The sequence below is a fragment of the Patagioenas fasciata genome, chromosome Z, assembly GCF_037038585.1.
Source record: "Patagioenas fasciata isolate bPatFas1 chromosome Z, bPatFas1.hap1, whole genome shotgun sequence".
NCBI classification, from domain to species: domain Eukaryota; kingdom Metazoa; phylum Chordata; class Aves; order Columbiformes; family Columbidae; genus Patagioenas; species Patagioenas fasciata.
Window position 1 is genome coordinate 17,026,462 of NC_092560.1, and position 17,684 is coordinate 17,044,145.

At 40.1% G+C, this 17,684-nt stretch overlaps 1 protein-coding gene across 1 annotated transcript; it reads right to left on the reverse strand.

Annotated features, from left to right (window-relative positions):
- Nucleotides 1-344: 344 nt before the first annotated feature.
- On the reverse strand, nucleotides 345-11,390 carry MARVELD2 (MARVEL domain containing 2). The gene is made up of 6 exons (XM_065861431.2): nucleotides 9,955-11,390; nucleotides 8,201-8,233; nucleotides 6,952-7,088; nucleotides 5,257-5,428; nucleotides 4,789-4,839; nucleotides 345-4,054 (listed from the first exon to the last, which is right to left on the reverse strand). The coding sequence occupies exons 1-6, from the start codon at nucleotides 11,074-11,076 to the stop codon at nucleotides 3,938-3,940; spliced, it is 1,632 nt and encodes a 543-aa protein (XP_065717503.1). The 5' UTR covers nucleotides 11,077-11,390; the 3' UTR covers nucleotides 345-3,937.
- Between the last annotated feature and the right edge of the window lie 6,294 nt (nucleotides 11,391-17,684).

Consider the following 17,684-nt stretch of genomic DNA (forward strand, 5'->3'; position numbering starts at 1 on the left):
CACTTCTGTATCCTTCAGCCAGTTGCATTTATCAGGAGCAATTTATAAATACGGGGGATATAGAGTAGAAATGAATTAGCTTTCAATTAAACCATACCTGGGAAAAATGCAAGATATTTTGAAGGAAAACAATGAAAACTACTGAGGATGGAAAAAGGGGAATTCTTTCGTTTAAGTAGTCAAGATTTGCTTCTAGGAACAGAAATAAAGTTGTAGTTCGATCTACTCCCATTAGATCACATGCTGTCCTTTCTTAAGAAGGCAATGGTCCAATTTATAAAACATCAAAATGGAAAAATATCTGCAAGCTGATAATTTTAATAGAAGAAGAGAGAAATGAGACATTTTTCAGAATAGGGATTTTTTTATTGTCAAGGCCACAAATTTTAATGCTGGACAGGAATGCAGGATATATAGTCATTTTGTAGATTGTGATTGTCCAAATGCTTCAAACCCCACCAGTATTTTGAGATTAATAAACTAAATAGTGGATAGCTTCTTCTACAATTTCAAATCAATTAGGTTTTTCATTGCTACGAGTACTTTCAGTTGATACACTGTCATGAAAGCTACTCCACCTTACTATGCAATACAAACTTCTGGTTACATGTGAGGCGCTGCTTTATCTACCCTGCAAAAATATACAGATTAGCAAAGAGTATGCAGATGTTGCCACAGTTATCTTGATCAAGAATATCCAGCTGTTTGTCAAGACCAAAAAACCCCCCTTTTATTGATCTATTCAACACCAGTTTGAAAACTATTATATTCCTGGAAAGTGTAAGTCTTTTGGACTTCCCTTTGTAGGTCTGTGGAGCCAGGCAGGCATCTTCTAGGAGGAAGACTGAAGGATAAATGTTCTTGTTATACACACTCAGTGTCAGAGGACAGGCTGTAATTGAAAGTGGATGCTGTATGCTGTCTGCTGTAGAGCAATATTACTTGGTAAGATTAAAATAAATGTTAACTACCTTCTGCAAAAACCCAGTCATGAGTAAGACTGCACAGCAGCCTGTTTACACATACATTCAACAATGCAGATGCACAGAGCTGAGACTAGAGAGACCAAGGTGACAATCATCTAAAAACTTCAGTTTTGTCTGAAGTATACCTTCTACTTTTTAAGGATACCAACAGACCACTTCCCCCGATAGTTCTGATTGTAACTATTTCTCACTGACTTTCTTCCTAATTTCTGTCCTGCATTTGACGGGCTTCAACTCCCGGGCATTAATTGCTGTTTTGTTAATCTCAGTTTCTCCAAGAGATCAAAAATATTTTTTAGACTAGTGTTTTTTCTTTGGCATGTTCTGAGACCTTTTCAGTCCTCCATTGACAGGTTAAAGCAAAAGAAGCTCACCAACTGTATGCACCAAAAGCAGTGCTGAGGTCCGTAACGGAACCAGGACTGAGCACGTAATTTACTGTAATGGTCATGATGTGTTGTCCTGCTGGATTTAAGCCACCAAGGTAAATGCCTTCTCCTGGAACTCCATGCTCAGCATGCCCCACTGCCATGCGCTGCATCAATCCTATTGGAAACCCAAAAGGCTGGCAGAAGGGAGTGTTCATACGTTATCTTCTCTCCTCCACTTTTAGAAAATCCACTAAGCCAAAGCTGTGGCAGCTTGCTGGGAAATGTGGAGCGATCCACACGCAGCTGTCTTTGCTTGGTTTATTTCTTCGTTCCAGGCACAGGCATGGTGTCTGCTGTTCCCAGCCCACTTGTGGAAACTTCACAGGAAAGGAAAAACACAGTGGTTCTGCAGAGGCTGTGCAGGTGCAGTCCTAGGGCCCAGGAGCCAGCTTCTCAGAGACTGAAACTCAGATCACTGTCAAAAAAAGCCTAGAGCTGGACTCTGTCCTGCAGGAGGAAGGCCTACTAAGGGTGCAGACTGTGAATCATCTAAAGAAAATATCAGAGTCACCTTGTTTTTAGCACTTCATAAACATACCTGATCCTTCAGCTTGGATTAATCTTCTTTTCCTGCTACTGATGCAAGGCCCAGAACTGCCACTGAGAAAAAATGAGAAACCTGTGTGTACAGTGAGAGGCTTAGCTTGCAGGGATTTGGACAAGGACCTCTCTTACAAAGAAAAGTTTAACAAGTATACAGCACAGCAGGTATAAAACACTTGTCCCACCCAGGTCCTTCATAAGGTAGAGAGGTTTCCTCTTCTTTGAAAAGAATAGAAACCTGAACCAGAAAGGGAGAGTCACCTGAAAAGAGAGGGAGAACAACGGATAGCACTGACTGTCATCTGATTTCAGGCTGATGAAAATATTGAGACACCTTCCAGGTAGATGAGACTGAAGGCTTTCAAATGAAGAGCTGCCAAGTTTTCAAGTTCTCTCAGTGTTTCCATGGTGTCTTGTGCTATTTACTTCATCCACTAAAACTCTTGGAATTAAGTGGCTGATAAAATTGGAATGTCAACTCTATAAATACAAAAGTGGGTTTGTAGCCATTAGAATTGCAGTGTGAATGGTAAGGGCTCAAAATCAAAAGGCACAGAACTGCCAGAGCGAGGTATATTAGTGCATTTCCAGTGCTGAAGAACAGAAGTGGTACTACCAACACCGTTCTAAACTGGAAACAGCTTTCCTGATATCTTGTCTTTAAATTAAGGTAAATGTTGAAAACTTTCCTTTAAAGAAAAATGGATCGCTAAGAAAAATGTGAAATAACCTTAATCAGAGCACCTTTTTTAACAAAATGCCTTTATAAGAAATAGAACAAAATGGCTACACTGGTGTTTTTTGGTTTTGTTTTGTTCTGTTTTTTTTTTGAAGTTGGAATATATTTTGGAACAGACAAATTGCAGTTGTAGAAAACTGTACAAAGAAACTATCAGTGCATCCAAAAATTCTAGTAAGTAGAAAAAGTAAAGATGTGAAAAAGGATACAAAGAGAAAATTTACTGGATTATGAAAACATTTGCATATACAAACGTATCCCCAATACAAAATATAAAGATGTATATTGAATTTATGCAGATATGCTCTGGAAAGCATGTCTATAAAAACATTCTACCTGGCCTTATAAAGGATACTAATAATGTACACTTTGAATGAGAATTAATTTTACTGTACTTACTCCCTGAATGCCAAGTTCACAAACAGCTGCTGCCTAGACAAACGGTCCTGTTACTTGCTGATGAATAAAGTATTTTGCCTTTAAACCCATGGATTCTTACTAAGTTGACCCAGAAAAGGTACGCAGAGCATACTGTCCTCAAGCAACACCAATGGAACACTAAACATGAGTCTCATCCTGTACCCCTATTCCATTAGGGCCATGTAAAAATTTCTTGTATCACCTCTAAAGAGGTGAAGAAAAAACAGAACAAAACCAAAACCCCAACACCACCAACCCTCTCCACCCCCTGCCCAGTAATTCTGCATCTCTTGTTGGGTGAAATTCCAGATAATTTCTGACATACAGCAGAGCATTTGGAAATACAATACAAAAAGTCTTATTAAACTAATTTTCAACTTGCCAAAACTATTCAATATAATTAAACACTGCACCAAATCCCAGACAGGCCAGCTCTTTCTGATACTATTCTCACCTATAAAATCTGAAATCGTTAATGGCATTTCTATGCAAACTTTTGATGTGGAATTTGGAACTGCTTTCTCTGATGGGCTTTGCAATTTTGCAAACACAATACTTTGAAATAAAGTATTCATATTTAAGAGGCCAGGTTGTGTACTGTCTAATAAAAGCACAATATTAGCCCAGGTTTTCTAAACTTATCTGATAACTTCATTACATTGGTTTAAAATTGGATCTGCATACAAAACTTACATCTAAGTAGGTGAAAGTGTTTAAGCAATCCCCATAGGTGTACTGTTCTGAGAGTAAATAAATAGTTTAAAACATGCATATTGATTTACAAAATAGAAAATAGTATCCCCAAAGTGAAGGCACAGCTAAGTTTCCACATTCCAATTCATAACTTTATCATAGTCCTGAATTCGTTGTTTTATGTGAGAAAGTTTATTCTTTAGGTATTCACAACGCTCCTTTTTCTCCAGAAATGCAGGATCCTGCCAAAAATACAAACATCTTTACATTAATATATTACACTTTCAGACTCTTCCAAGAATAGTCTATCATTAATTATGTTCTTGATTAAGGACAGCATGTTAATAGTCTCCAAAATCATACTCTTTTTTCCTGGCCACAATTTCTTATTTCCCTCTTCCCCTTCCTTCATGAAAGGCTGGAAGAAGATTTTCTGCTTTTATATACTGTAGTTACTTAGTAAACAGAGCAGTTCTTAAACAGAAGTCTGCAAACATAAATGACATCATACTAAGTAATTTAGATTTTATAAATGTGTTGTGGTATGTCTAATAAGTCACACTCCTCAAAAAAATAATGAAGTTTAACTAACATGGACATAAAATTTAAATTCCATGAAAACAGGGTTGTAATTTGTTGTTTTCAATGGAAAACACATCCCATTTACTGCCCACATTTAAAAATGAGTGAAACCTCTTGGATTACACTGAAAATTACTTTTGAGAGTCTTGCAAAGTTCTATGCCACAAAGAAAATACAAAACTTATTTTCAACACTATGTTTTCTGTTATCTGTTGGCTGTGTCAATCAGTTAATATAAATTAACTAGATGCCAAAAAAATAACCAGTCTTCTAAATGCAGAATGCTACGAGATTAGACTGTCTCAGAAGATGAACCTTGCATCAGACATGTTGGCTATTCACTCTCCTTGCTATTTACTAGATTCACTAGCAGTGTAAAGCTGAAAACACTCACATTTTTCTTCTTTCTGTATTCTTGCAGAACTTTCGATATCCTTTCCTGTTCCTAATGAAAGAGACCACACATTTTTAACCACCTTGAGTGTGCTTTATATCTTCAGGTAAATTCTACAAGATACTCATCAGAAGTAAAACTCTCATTTGATCAATACATTCTGGTTGTAAAATTTTAGTTGTGAATCTTGTACTTGAAAAACAGTAAAACTACAATAACTGTAACTTGCTCAAACTTGAAAGCTACTAGCATGAAAAGAACCCAAACCAATCAGAAAAACATGTATACATCTTAATTGCGACTTGGTATCCTTGATCCATGACCAAGCAAGAAACAACCTATTTGGAGAAACTTTCTCTCCCACCAAGTCACTGCCAGCATTACAGGACATTGTGCCCTAGATAAAGACAGTCAGAAACTGCATAATATCACACCTGTTTTCCGTGACCCCATTTCACAGGTACTTACATATATGCTTTCAGGATGGTGAGGAAGCTGTCTCATCAATGTATCCAGCTCATCAAACTTTTTCAGTACAGCATGAACTTCTACCGACAGCTCTTTATACTCCGCAAACTGATCATTGAATACCGCTTTGTATCGGTCTCGCATTTCATTTGTTTGAATTGCTGGGTATTTCCTTAAAAAAAAAAAAAAAAAAAGTTTCCAAGGACTAGTTTTAGAGATAGGACTTCAAGAAACACATGAACCATTCACCTTGATAGTGTATTTCTGTGTTGTTTACTAATCCCATAACCTGCTGGAATTTGCACGTATGTTGTCCTGGTTTTGTTAAAAAACAAGTTTCTCTTTTAGTGAATTTTCCTGTCAGCTAAAGTCTTCTTACTAGCTGCACTGTTCTGAAAGCTAGATACATGTTTTGGTAGACATAACAATGGAATGCAAGGTCGCTGATAAGGATGCATGTCCCACGAGAGGGGCAAACTGAAACAGGTGACTGAAACGGAACCTACCGAGTATTCCATCCCATTCACGTGATACTTCATATAAAAGTGGGAGATCACAAGGATCTTGTCCCTTTTTCCTTATGGCCTGCATTAGGAGAGGACCTTGCAAGCCATCCCTGCGAACTGAGGCCTAGTGACAGACTGAATCCAGTTCCAGTTGGCTGCAGAGTCCAGTCCAGGACTTCCAGGTGCCGGCCCTACATCTGCTGGAGCAGTTGCCGGGATTTTCAAGATTGGTTTTGTATATTTTGTATTATTTTCTCTATTTTATTAGTAGAATTAGTAAAACATTTTTTTTTCCAACTCTTCCTCTCTGTCCTTCTTTTGCCTTCTGATCGCCTGTCTGTAGGGGGAAGCGGGGGGTGGGGTCGCTAAAGAGGGGAGAGAGGGGGTTAACAAAACATCTGCCATGGCTTATTGTCACCCTGCAATCAAACCTTTGACATATGCAAAGAATTGAAATCACAAAATAGCACAATGACAGAATGGTTGAGGTTGGAGGGGGCATCCAGAGGTCATCTGGTCCAGCACCCCTGCTCAAACAGGGCCACCTACAGCTGGTTGCCCAGGACCACGTCCAGGCAGCTTTTGAATATCTCCAAGGATGGAGACTCCATAATCTTGCTGGGCAACCTGTGCTAACCCTCACAGTAAAAAAGATTTTAATGATATTCCAGTGGAAGATCCTTTGTTTTCAGTTTGTGCCCTAGTCTGTGTTAAACAGTATAAAAATTAATTTATAATATTATACTTTTCACTATGGAAAGGCCTGCCCTTTAAAAGGGAGCATGTTATAGATTTAGCATGTAGAAAGTACAAAAGTAGTCAAATTTCAGGGTCCAAAACCACAAGTGATTTCCCATGTATTTTATTATTTTCTTAATTGTCTGTGCGATGGTCTTCTGTTCCTTTGGCAGTTACTGTACTTGCTAGATTATGACATTCTACTTTAACATTTGAGGTTTGTGGGGTTTTTTTAAAAAATTTAAGATTTCTTTATTTATATTACTAGTGATATGCCATTGATGCCAGGCTCCATCCTCTCTATTTTTAACATTAAATTAATAAAGAATTACGAGTTCCCATAGCACATGCATGGCAGAGAAACCGTGAGCGTATATATGAGAAATGATGAGTCAAAACCATCATTCAAGTATTCTCCACTAAGTTTGTTCATCGAAGTCAAGTCACTTACGCTAGGTAGTCCGGCATCACTATGGGTTTAGGAATGTGGCCTGCAGGTATATGACCGTTAAGGAGTTCTGGTTTTCTTTCCACTGATTTAAGTTGCCTGTAAGTGACCTCTTCTCTTGGTCTGTCATCAGTTTCATACTGTTTTAAAAGAAAATAAAATAGTTCTTAATGAAGTTGGTTTGACTTAAAATACAATATACATAAACCACAAAATACCCAGCTCATTTGAATACGAATATACAAGCACTGAGCAACAGCAGAAGCAAATCACAGGTATTTCTTACAACCCTTATTGTAATTAGAAAATTAGTAAAGAATTACAGTAATGTTTCTCATACAGTATCCAGTTTCAGTTTGTCCTAGCAGTGGTACCAGTGACATGTAAATACTTCTTGGGGCTTGGAATGCCTTGTATGTCTTAAAAAATAGTTCAAAGAAGTTTCCTTGGATATCCATCTAATTTGTGAATGAACATGAGTCACTCAGTTCTCTGGAGTTCCCTTTCCACCTTTTTTCCTATTGCACAATTTATCCCTTGATCCAGAAATAAAAGCACATGGAGTCTTGTAGGAAAACATAAAAAAGGATCCTAATCCAGTACTGAAGCAACAGAGAAATTCAAGGTACTGATCAGGAGACATTTAAGGCTGAAACAAAAACACTATAAATGATCTGAGAATCATCAATGTCTGCTGTTAAGACCCTATACAATCCTTGCAGTTTATGCAACCACATCTTTGTGCAGCAGAAGCACTAAAACGGCTGATACATCCAAAGCATTAAGGAGGTCTTTGGAGCAGCCTCAGAAACACAGGAACAAGCCCAACTCACGGAGCACCTACTTCTACTTCTGTGCTCCAATGGACAGTAGAGAGCCAGGAAGAAAGAGAGTTTCTGAAACCTACAACACAACAGATGACCTGTGGTTCCAACCATGTCTGCCCAGCTCTGTGATAAATGCTACAGAACTTGTCACTTCATGAAAGGGAGTATGAGCGCAAACAGAGGCAGTGATCAGATTTGCTATTTACAGGAAATGTTATAACCTAGCCTAACTAGTAGTAATTTTACAAGCTTCTTCTAAATCTTCTAAGTAGGCGACTGTTGTATAGACTACATTAAAGAATTAAAGCTAATCTCTTCCAAGCCAAATAAGTAAACAAATAGATCAGTTGATTAAAACAGTCACAAGAAAAATAGCAACCATTTGGAAATATCAGTAAACAGAAAAATAAATTCCTATTTCCTACCTTCTTTTCTGGAAAAGATGACTGTGTTTTCATCTGTCAAAAATGGAAAGAGCCGTAAGTTTTATTTTCAGCAAAAATAACATGCAAATGCACAGACTCTTAAAATCTAAACTTCTTCAAAATCATGCTGTACAGAAAATTACATTTATATTCAGGCATGAAGAAATTTAGCATAACGAATATTTTCAGATCAATGAATTTGAAGACTGTTTAAGAACTGTGGAAAGAAAACAACCACCCAAATCCCAGAATAACAACAGGATCTGCTAGAGCGTAGCTGTAAGGAACAGCTTTCAGGAAATACCCCATCTGCTTCCCAGTCTCCTTTATTATTTCACATTCCAGGTTGTATTATCTCACAGACATGGTGCAGCCCAGTTCACTGCCTAGAGAACACAACAGCACACTGATCAGTTGCTCAACCAGAAGCTGTTTTGTACAGCACTCTCCAGAGCCTAACCTCTCCTATGAACATATTCCTTTCAGGAATATTAAGTAACTGCAATAAAAGACCATGGAAAGTAACAGGGAAAAGTGATTGAACACCTTCTGGACAACTCCAGCAATCGCCTCATTCTTGCAGGACATATTAAAAGTTGGTTAAAATACTTGTATCAAAGAGCTGCAATGTGGTTTTCTGAAGTGGAGTCTTGGTTTTATGCAAGGTGGTGGAATGGAAACCACTGTTACATGAAAATTCTGCAAATCAGACTGCAGTCACAGAGCCGAGGAAATGCATGTTTAAATGTACTCTCTCCTACTAAAATCACTTAAATATTGACCCCTCCGTAAATTAGGCTTATGTAGGCTTCACATACACTATTTTTTGTGTTATATTAAGTGTTATTAATTTTTTAAAGTTTTTTTTGTGGTGTTTTCACGTGAAGGAGGTTTAACATAAATGACTTTGAATTCTTTAGTTGAGAGCGATAAGTCTCTACTAGTTAGAGTAGTTACTAGCCATTGACCAGGTGAACATTAAATGCCTCCAGTAAGGGCAAAGCCAGCAGCAATGCAAAATACTCAATGTGAAAAAGATGACATTGACTGAAATCCGAGACACCAACTCTGTTGTTACTATTATTTTCTGAAAACTATTGTAAAGAAAGCTTGGAAGACCTAAAGAAGTAGCTTGCAGTTTTGCTTGCATAGTAACAAAAAGTATTTCATGTTCTTATGGTCAATGACAGTAGCAGTTAATGTGTTGAAAGTGCAGTCTTCATATAAATGCTAGGTGGCTTTAAACCTGATCCCACTGAACAGGTGCCTCGTTCATTTCTTCCTTTGTTTGGAAAACACACACCAGGAAGTAGTTCACCAGCTGAGGCAGGAAGAGAGCTAAGAATTACAATGAGAACACAGCCAGCTCCTCAACAAAGTGAATGTAAAAAAAAAAAAGAGTCCAAGAATTTAGATCAGACATCTTAAAAACGCCTTTTGTTTGGCAATCTCAAATATTGTTAAGACTGGTGAAAGTTGTCCCTTACAGGCTGTGGACCTGCTGCAGAGTAGTGGGACAGGCAGCCCTGGGAAGTGGTGCAGTCACCATCCCTGGAGAGGTTTAAAAGATGTATAAATGAGGCTCTTAGGGACATGGTTTAGTGCCAAAGCTGGGTTACGGTTGGACCTGATGACCTTAAGTGTGTCTTTCAACCAAAACAATGCTATGGCTTTATAAGACACTGAATATAACTCTGTCTTTCGCTCCCCACCACACCATACCCAGCAGATACCAAATGTAACTAAGGACTTACCTCCTGCTCCATCAACTGCCTGTGCTTCCTGGCTTCCTCATGCCTCCACAGCTTCAGAGACACCATAGCACCAATTAGATAGATGATCATTGTGACAAACAAGAAGATGATTGCTGCTGTCTGACCTCCCTCTACACGGCAAAAAGATGAATTTATCGGCGTCTTGAACAACTGGTAATAGCAGAGCCCGCCTCGGTTGGTATCGTTTACATACACTATGGCAGCCGACATGTACAGGATGAACAAGGCCACATTAATTCCGAACTCAGTCAGAGGCCACCAGTTGGAATCCAGGAGGATCGTCCGGTAGTACATCGACATGCCCAGTACCAGCAGCACTATCGTGATGATCCACGCCATTCCCACCAGCACCAGGACAAAAGGTGTTTTGGGTCCGCTGTAGGAGTAGCCTCCATAGGTGCTGCTGGACCCGTAGCCGTAGGGCTGCGAGTACCCAAACATGTTGTACCACTCATTATCCTTGTGCACGTAGGCCGTGACGCAGGCGAAGACGGCAGCGCCCAGCAGCAGCTCCGCCACGCCGAGGATCCTCAGCAGGCCGGCCCAGGACTTCATGTAGGCGTACCGCTGGTTGTAGGCTTCCACCCGCTCACTGTACGTCTGCCCGGTGGCAGCGCGGTGCTCCAGCGAGTTGAAGGCGTCCCCGGACAGCATGGCTTCGGCCTCCTTCCGCGAGTTGTAGCTCCCGCCCGATCCTCCGTACGGATCCTTGTAGGAGCCGGGCACCGACCTGGGCTTCGGCTGCAGGGGGGCCGGGGAGGCCGGCGGCGAGCATTCTACCCCGTCCGAGATGTACCTGATATCCGAGGCCGTGCTGTCCCAGCTGGAGCCGTGGTTGCGTCTCCCCTTGAAGAAGTTCTTCCAGGAGTCCGGGATGAACCGCCGCACCGGTTTGAGCTCGGCCGGCCCGCTCGGGCCGGGGCTGCCCTGCCCGGGGCAGACGTCGGGCCCGAAAGGCGGCTGCAGCGGGAGCGGGGGCGGCGGCAAGGGGGCGGCGGCGCCAGGCTCCGTGTCCCGCGGGAGCGGCGAGCCAGGGCCGGCCCCGCGGGGCGGCAGGGACCGGCCGGGCTGCCCGCCCTCCGAGCCGGCGCTCCTCGACATGGCTGGCGCTCGGCCCGGCCTCAGGCGCTGCCCGGCGCCGCTCGGCCGGGTCTCATTCACCCGACGGCAGGAGCTGCCGCAGAGTCCGTGGGGCGCCCGGCGGAGCAAAAGGGGCGATCCCACCGGAAAGCGCGCGAGGGGCCCGTCCCGGGAACGTGCTCCGCGGCTGCCCCGCTCCCCACCTGCACCTGCGCCGCCCCGCCCCAGCGGCCTCACCTGCGGCGGCCGAGCGGCCTTCGCCCGCGGAGGCGGGAGCTTCCGGCCGGCGGAACCCCGGCGGACGCGGCCGCACGGCGCGGCGGGAGCGGCGGCTCTCCCGCCCGGGACAGCGCTGCTGTGGGGCGGCCGGGGCGGCGCCGGGCGGGGTGGAGCGGAGCGCCGGGGCCCCGCGGTATCGGTGTGTGACTCACGAGAGGGACTGACCCGGGAGCGTCCCGGGCACAGCGAAACTCCGAAGTGCTGAGCAGCCCGTCCGGAGAAAGGAAAAACACTTACTTTGTGTCAGTTACCAAACGGGATTACCCCTTCCCACAGCACAACTGCGGCTTAAGGAGAAAACCAGCCCACTGCACCATTAACTTCTACAGAATGCAAAGGATGCGAGTATCTCTGCTTATTATATTTTTCCCCGGTAAACTATGGAAGTGTTTCCAAAAATGGCATTCAATATAATCTGTCGTGCAACATGTACTGAAATTACATTTTTAAGATTTTAATTTATATTTTAAAATATTGTATTTATATTTGTATAGTGTTCACATAAAATATCTGTGGCAGAGTATGAAACAGGATTAATGCAGTAGGAGTTTAATTCACATGGCCAGTATGGGATATCAAACTTTGTACATATACACTACTTCTTTCTGAAGGTTCAAAATTCCAAATAGCATTTTTTTTTTGAAGGTGACAAATGCTGATAACTTATCAAATGTAGACTCCAGAAACATACAGTATGAATGTAAAGTAAATAAAAATGTGTTAGATATAAAACCAGTGACACTACCTACCTCCAGTGTTTTCCTAAGACATATTAGTTTTAATTTATTGTTGCCTCTTTTCATAAATATGGGTAACTCTCATGGCTCACAACAGGCAGGGCATAGCTAGTGATTTAGTATTCAGCTCAGGTCTGATCCTGCAAAGCTAAGGGGTAGCTGAGGAAACTTGTCTTGGCCTTCTAGCCAACCTACATAGCTGAAGGAGTAATTCTGTGCAGACTATGCCCTCTTAGCAAAGGTCTTTGTAGCATATTAATCTATTCTGGTGAGTTAGTGGTTAGCATTCACATCAGCATGGACCCATTGTAACTAACAAATAATTCGGAGATGCCAGGATCTTTATCAGTAAGTGTTTCAAACTTTAACCCGTAAAATTATCATACCAATGATATGTTACCACGGAAAAAAAAAAAAAAAATTCCGCCTCTCTCAGCACAGAAGCTTCAGTATAAAGGACTGCCACCGCAATGCACAGATCTCTCCACTGATGCTCAACAGCTTTCAAGCTTTCTGGCGGTAATTACCTCTATTCACCGCCATTAATCCAAGCCATTTGCATTATTTTCACACATCACTACCATCTGTGTTGCATTTTATGGCTCTGCACGCCATTCCATTCTAAGTATTTGTGCCCAGAACTCAACATTACATAACTTACATGAGAACCCACAGAATATGTGGAAGTTCCTCTTAGCTAAAGCTTGAGATGGTACACACCCAACTTATTAATGCAGATACAAAAAGTTTACCAGTATTTAAATAGATGCTCTGGACACAATTAATGGTATAAGGAAGCCTACAATTAATTTGCGAAGTTATAAACGTTTTAGCTTAGATTAGGGAGATTGCAAAGGAACAAGCCAGTCTGGGATACTTTTCTTTCTTCCTGACTAGCAACAAAAATTGTGTTTAATACATCTGTTGGGGAGCAGGGTGTTTTTTGGGCAACACAGACTTAATCTTACTAGATGGTATTTAATAGTTAAACTCAGATGGCAATTGTACAGTGACAAATATGAAATACATTGTCAGATGCCCTGATGACTCTTTCTCCTGGCTAAGAAATGTTAGTCTTATTTCAGTTAACTGTGATCATGATTGTTTATTAGAAAAGGCCATCATAATTCAGCCTCTTCTTCAATTTCAGAGATACCAAGATAACAGAAATGTAACTCAGGCTTTTACTGGTACAAATGATCCCTGTGATTCAGAAGACTCATCACAGTCACAGTATAGTCTAAGTCTGTAAGTCGAGCACTATAGTCTCTCAGCTAGAAAAAACAGTATTTTTTTCAGCATTCTAACATCTAATACAGAGGCACTTCAGTACCTGTAGTTTTATAAAAAACCTAATTCTAAACAAAGTTGTACTCTAAGTAGTTTGATAGGCAAAAGTTCCACAAAATAAAAATCAGTGATTCTATCTGTTTTCCGAAGAAGCAATTGTGAAAATGTTTTTGAAGTTACATAGGGGTACACCTGCTTCAAATGAAAGAGAAATAAATTCTCACTGTAGCTTCTTTATAACACCTCTCACTAACACTACATGTAAATACAGAATGTTCTATCACAGTTCCAGATTAAAGTTTTCCTTCATGATAGACATTGAGCAAAGCACATCACACTCTTTCCTTTCAGTTTTATTCTCGCTTAAATCTTTTCGTTTGCTACACCAAAGATTTTATTCAGATCATGCACAGGACAAACAGACCTATGCCTAGATCAGAGAACTAAAATTTGATGCAATGGAAGACAAGCTAAACATGGGTTAAAAACAAGATGGTAATTAAAATGTTGTTACTGACATTGTAATTCTAAGTAGATTTGAACTGAAGAAAGTTTTAAGAGCCAAGATATAAAATTACAAGGCTGTATGGGAAAGTGTCATATTGCAGACGTACACTAAAGATGTGTGAAAGGACTATTTTCCTTAATTTATTAAGAAAGAAGGTATTCTTAAAGAAAGTACATATCAAGTTTACCTTCGAAACTGTCATTCCAGTGTTAGATTCCCAACATCTGGGATAAAAGCGATCTGAGCTGAGAAAAACAATCACCAGCATCATATGGGGTGGATCACAAAGCACATAGAATGGAAGGTACTGGAAAATACATAACTCATACATTTAGTTAAGTGCTCGTATATATATTTGCATTATGTGGAATGCCAAAACAGTTTACATATAAAGTGTTTATCACATTACTATGACATATTTACAGATTGCCTCCACAGAATAAGAAATCCATACTGTCCATTAACTCTGTATTTATTAGGTAGAGTTATTATTACATAGCACACAAAATTAATTAGTCCAAAGGCTGAAGCTTTATTAATACATAAAGCCTTTTATTAGAAGTAATTAACGCAGCATAGGTGACCCAGCTTCCTGAACAGTGATTTTTGGATTACATATCATCCATGGTAACCACCTGCTACTGAATTGCCTCATGTTACACACATATTTTAAGTGCACTGCAAACTTTGGTTTTGTTTACTTTATGTGGGAAAGGCTTTTTAAAACATTTTGAGTCTGTTGATATTACTTTAAAGGGATCAGTAAGTAAAGAAGATCTAGTTAATCTAGTCTACAGGATTTCCAGAAGGCTTCTCACCAAGTCCCCTAAAGGCCTTTAAAAGAAACCTTAAGCCTTAAAAGAAGCATTAAGCCTTAAAGACTGATTTAACAGTAAAGTCTGATAAATGGTGAAGGGGAGTACAAGTTAATAGTTAACCTGTGCAATGGAGAACAGTCACCAATACATTTCCGCAGAGATTAGTGCTGGGACCCGACCTACCTGGTTCATTCTTAAATGTAGCCCTGTGGAAAAAGGGGGTGAAGAGTGAAACTAGAAACTTTGCTGATGATGCTGTTAGACAGGCTGGTAAGGCCGTGAGCTGTTAGAAGAACTGTGTCTGATTTTATGAGACTGAAGGACAGGGCAACAACAAGGTGGAATTCAACATACATGGATACCTGAAATCCATGCAGTATGAAAAAGCATTTAAAATACTGTGATACGAGGATCCTGACTTACGTATTTATAAAGCATCACATATGCCTCACTTCTGTCAAGACAGGTACTTGCTTAATTCTTTCAGTTAAATAAGTTTTAAAGATGTTCTTAGTGTGTTTCAAAGATAACAGGAGAGCTTAAATCTTGTTTATGTGACTAGAAGCATATTTATGTACCAGCTATATGCACGCACCATATGTGGGGTTTTTTAGTTAGGCAAAAGGATAGATAGTATTGACATTTTGAGTTACAAAAATGTATCATTATCCCTACTGATAAAAAAAAAAAGAAAAAAAGAAACAAAAAGTTGAAGAGTTACACTGATCTTACCTTGGTTTCTCATTCTGTCTCCTAACTTGGCAAGATAAAGAAATAGCTCTATCTGAAGGCATTGTGGTGGTAAACGGAAGCTTGAACAGTGGTGTTGCAGTGAGAAAGTTTTCTTGATACTCTAAGACTTGGAGAGGGGGAGAGGATGACACCAAAACATGAGTGAAAAACACCTGCTAAACCATGATTAATATATATATTCTGTACCATAAAAAGCAGCATGATGACTTTAATGACAACTACATACAAGCTATTGAAGAATGGGTCCAGAAATGAGACAAGCAGTTAGAGTTAACATATACAGATCATAAAATAGTGAATTCCTTCACTTTTACCTTCACTGGATATTAAAGATTCCTGATAACTTTTATCCTTTGATTATAGATTTTACCACCGAGGCCAACTTTTTTTTTTTTTTTCCTAGACTCTGTAAGAGTATTGATTGTAATGTGAAAAATTGCCAAGAGCTTTGGTATTTCGCAAATGAGCTATTTCTGATAAACACATAAAACACAATAGCAGTGATTTTTTAAACTTGCATAACAATTTAAAGTGGCTTAATCTGCACTAGCTTAAACTTACTTTTAATAATACTTTGCAGTGTTTCAGCACTAATTTTGTCTTCATGAATGTGGGATTAAGACTCTCCCAGAAGGATGGAGAGAGACTAACTTGGACAGAGTGAGCAGACTTTGTCAGAAGCTCACAATTTATTTTTCCATTTCTATTTCCATAACATTTCCATAAATGTACCTCCTCAAGCAAGTAGATTTTTTAGAAGTAGCTTATAGTAAAATAAGATATTCGACAAGTTTAGCATTGCATGAGAATCTCATCTGTACTAGTCACTTCTCTAAGAAATCTAAGCGTAATACCTTCCTCAAAACATCAAGCATTTACCTTTTTTATTGTTAAGGAACCACTGGAACTCATATAAATACCAGAATCTCATTCCTCCTTGGCAGTAGGCAAAGGCCCTGGATGTGTTTGAATGTATCACGCCTTGGGTAGCCACAGATATAGGGTATTTTTCTGTGTCAAGTTGTGACAAGGATAGATTTAAGTGTTCATTTCTGTAAACTATCATGTTTATGATAAAACATCGTTCTGACAAAGGCACAAGGCAATAACATAATTTAATAATAATACAATGGTTAACTTTACAAATAAGATCAGCTGTTACATGTCAGATGTTTAGTCAAAAATGTAGCATCAAGAAAAGCATGAGTTTGCCAAGAACAGAAGTGTGACTCTCATCCCATCAACCGGCATTTATAAACTGAAATTCAAAAGGCTGTTTTCTGCATCATTTAAGTGCTTCCTGTTTATTAACATATCAAGAAGCTTAAAACTTCCTTTCCTTCCCTGGTGTGACAGATGCATTTCCACCTTCCTCCTTCTCCAAAAGCAACAGAAACTTCTAGGCCAGTGGACTGCTATGGACAGACATGGCCTTTGATCAATGGGATACCTTGATTGAGAGAAGTTTCTGGACCATTACCATAAATAACCACAGCTCATGTTCAATTAGGGTATAAATGGAGACCACTGGAGCTTCCTATTGAGATGGTGTTCCTTGGAGCCATGGGACTGCAGTTGAAGACTCTCCTTAGACTGACCATCTAAGGAATATCCCCTGGGGACTGAGACACCTTTCCGACCTGGTAAGCAATCTGGGTAGCCTTGAAAGTCCTCACTTCAACACAGACCAGGAAGATGTGCATTTTGAATCATCATGCTGGAGTTTTGGGATGTGATGCCCTTGAGTTTGAGTTGGTTGTGTAGTAATTGAACTCTGAGCTGGTACTTGAACCTGTGTTTTATAATCTTTTTGGAGTGCTGAATAATTTTGGATAAACCCCATTTGTAGTTGGTTTTCTGCTAAGCAGTTCTGGTTAGAATAAAGACTATTTTGAGCTTTTCGCCTGCCTAAATTGACTTTTGTAGTGCCTCTGTGACACCTGATAATTTTCTATTCTGCCACACCATACCCAAGGCTGGCTTATCATTTGTCTGGTGCTGATTTGAACCATCTGTTTTGAAGAGGAATGCATACAAGCTATGCACAAGAAAACTTTATTATCTGACTTACCAGCCTTGATGCTAAAGAGAGACAGATGAACGGTTCTTGTGCTGTCTGACAGCCCTGTGTATAGGTAGACACGTATGCATATACACACACAAATCAATAAATTTGCACAATGTGAGGATCCTGTTTTATCTTGGTAAGACTGGAACAGATATAGTTTTTGCTGAACAGCAGCA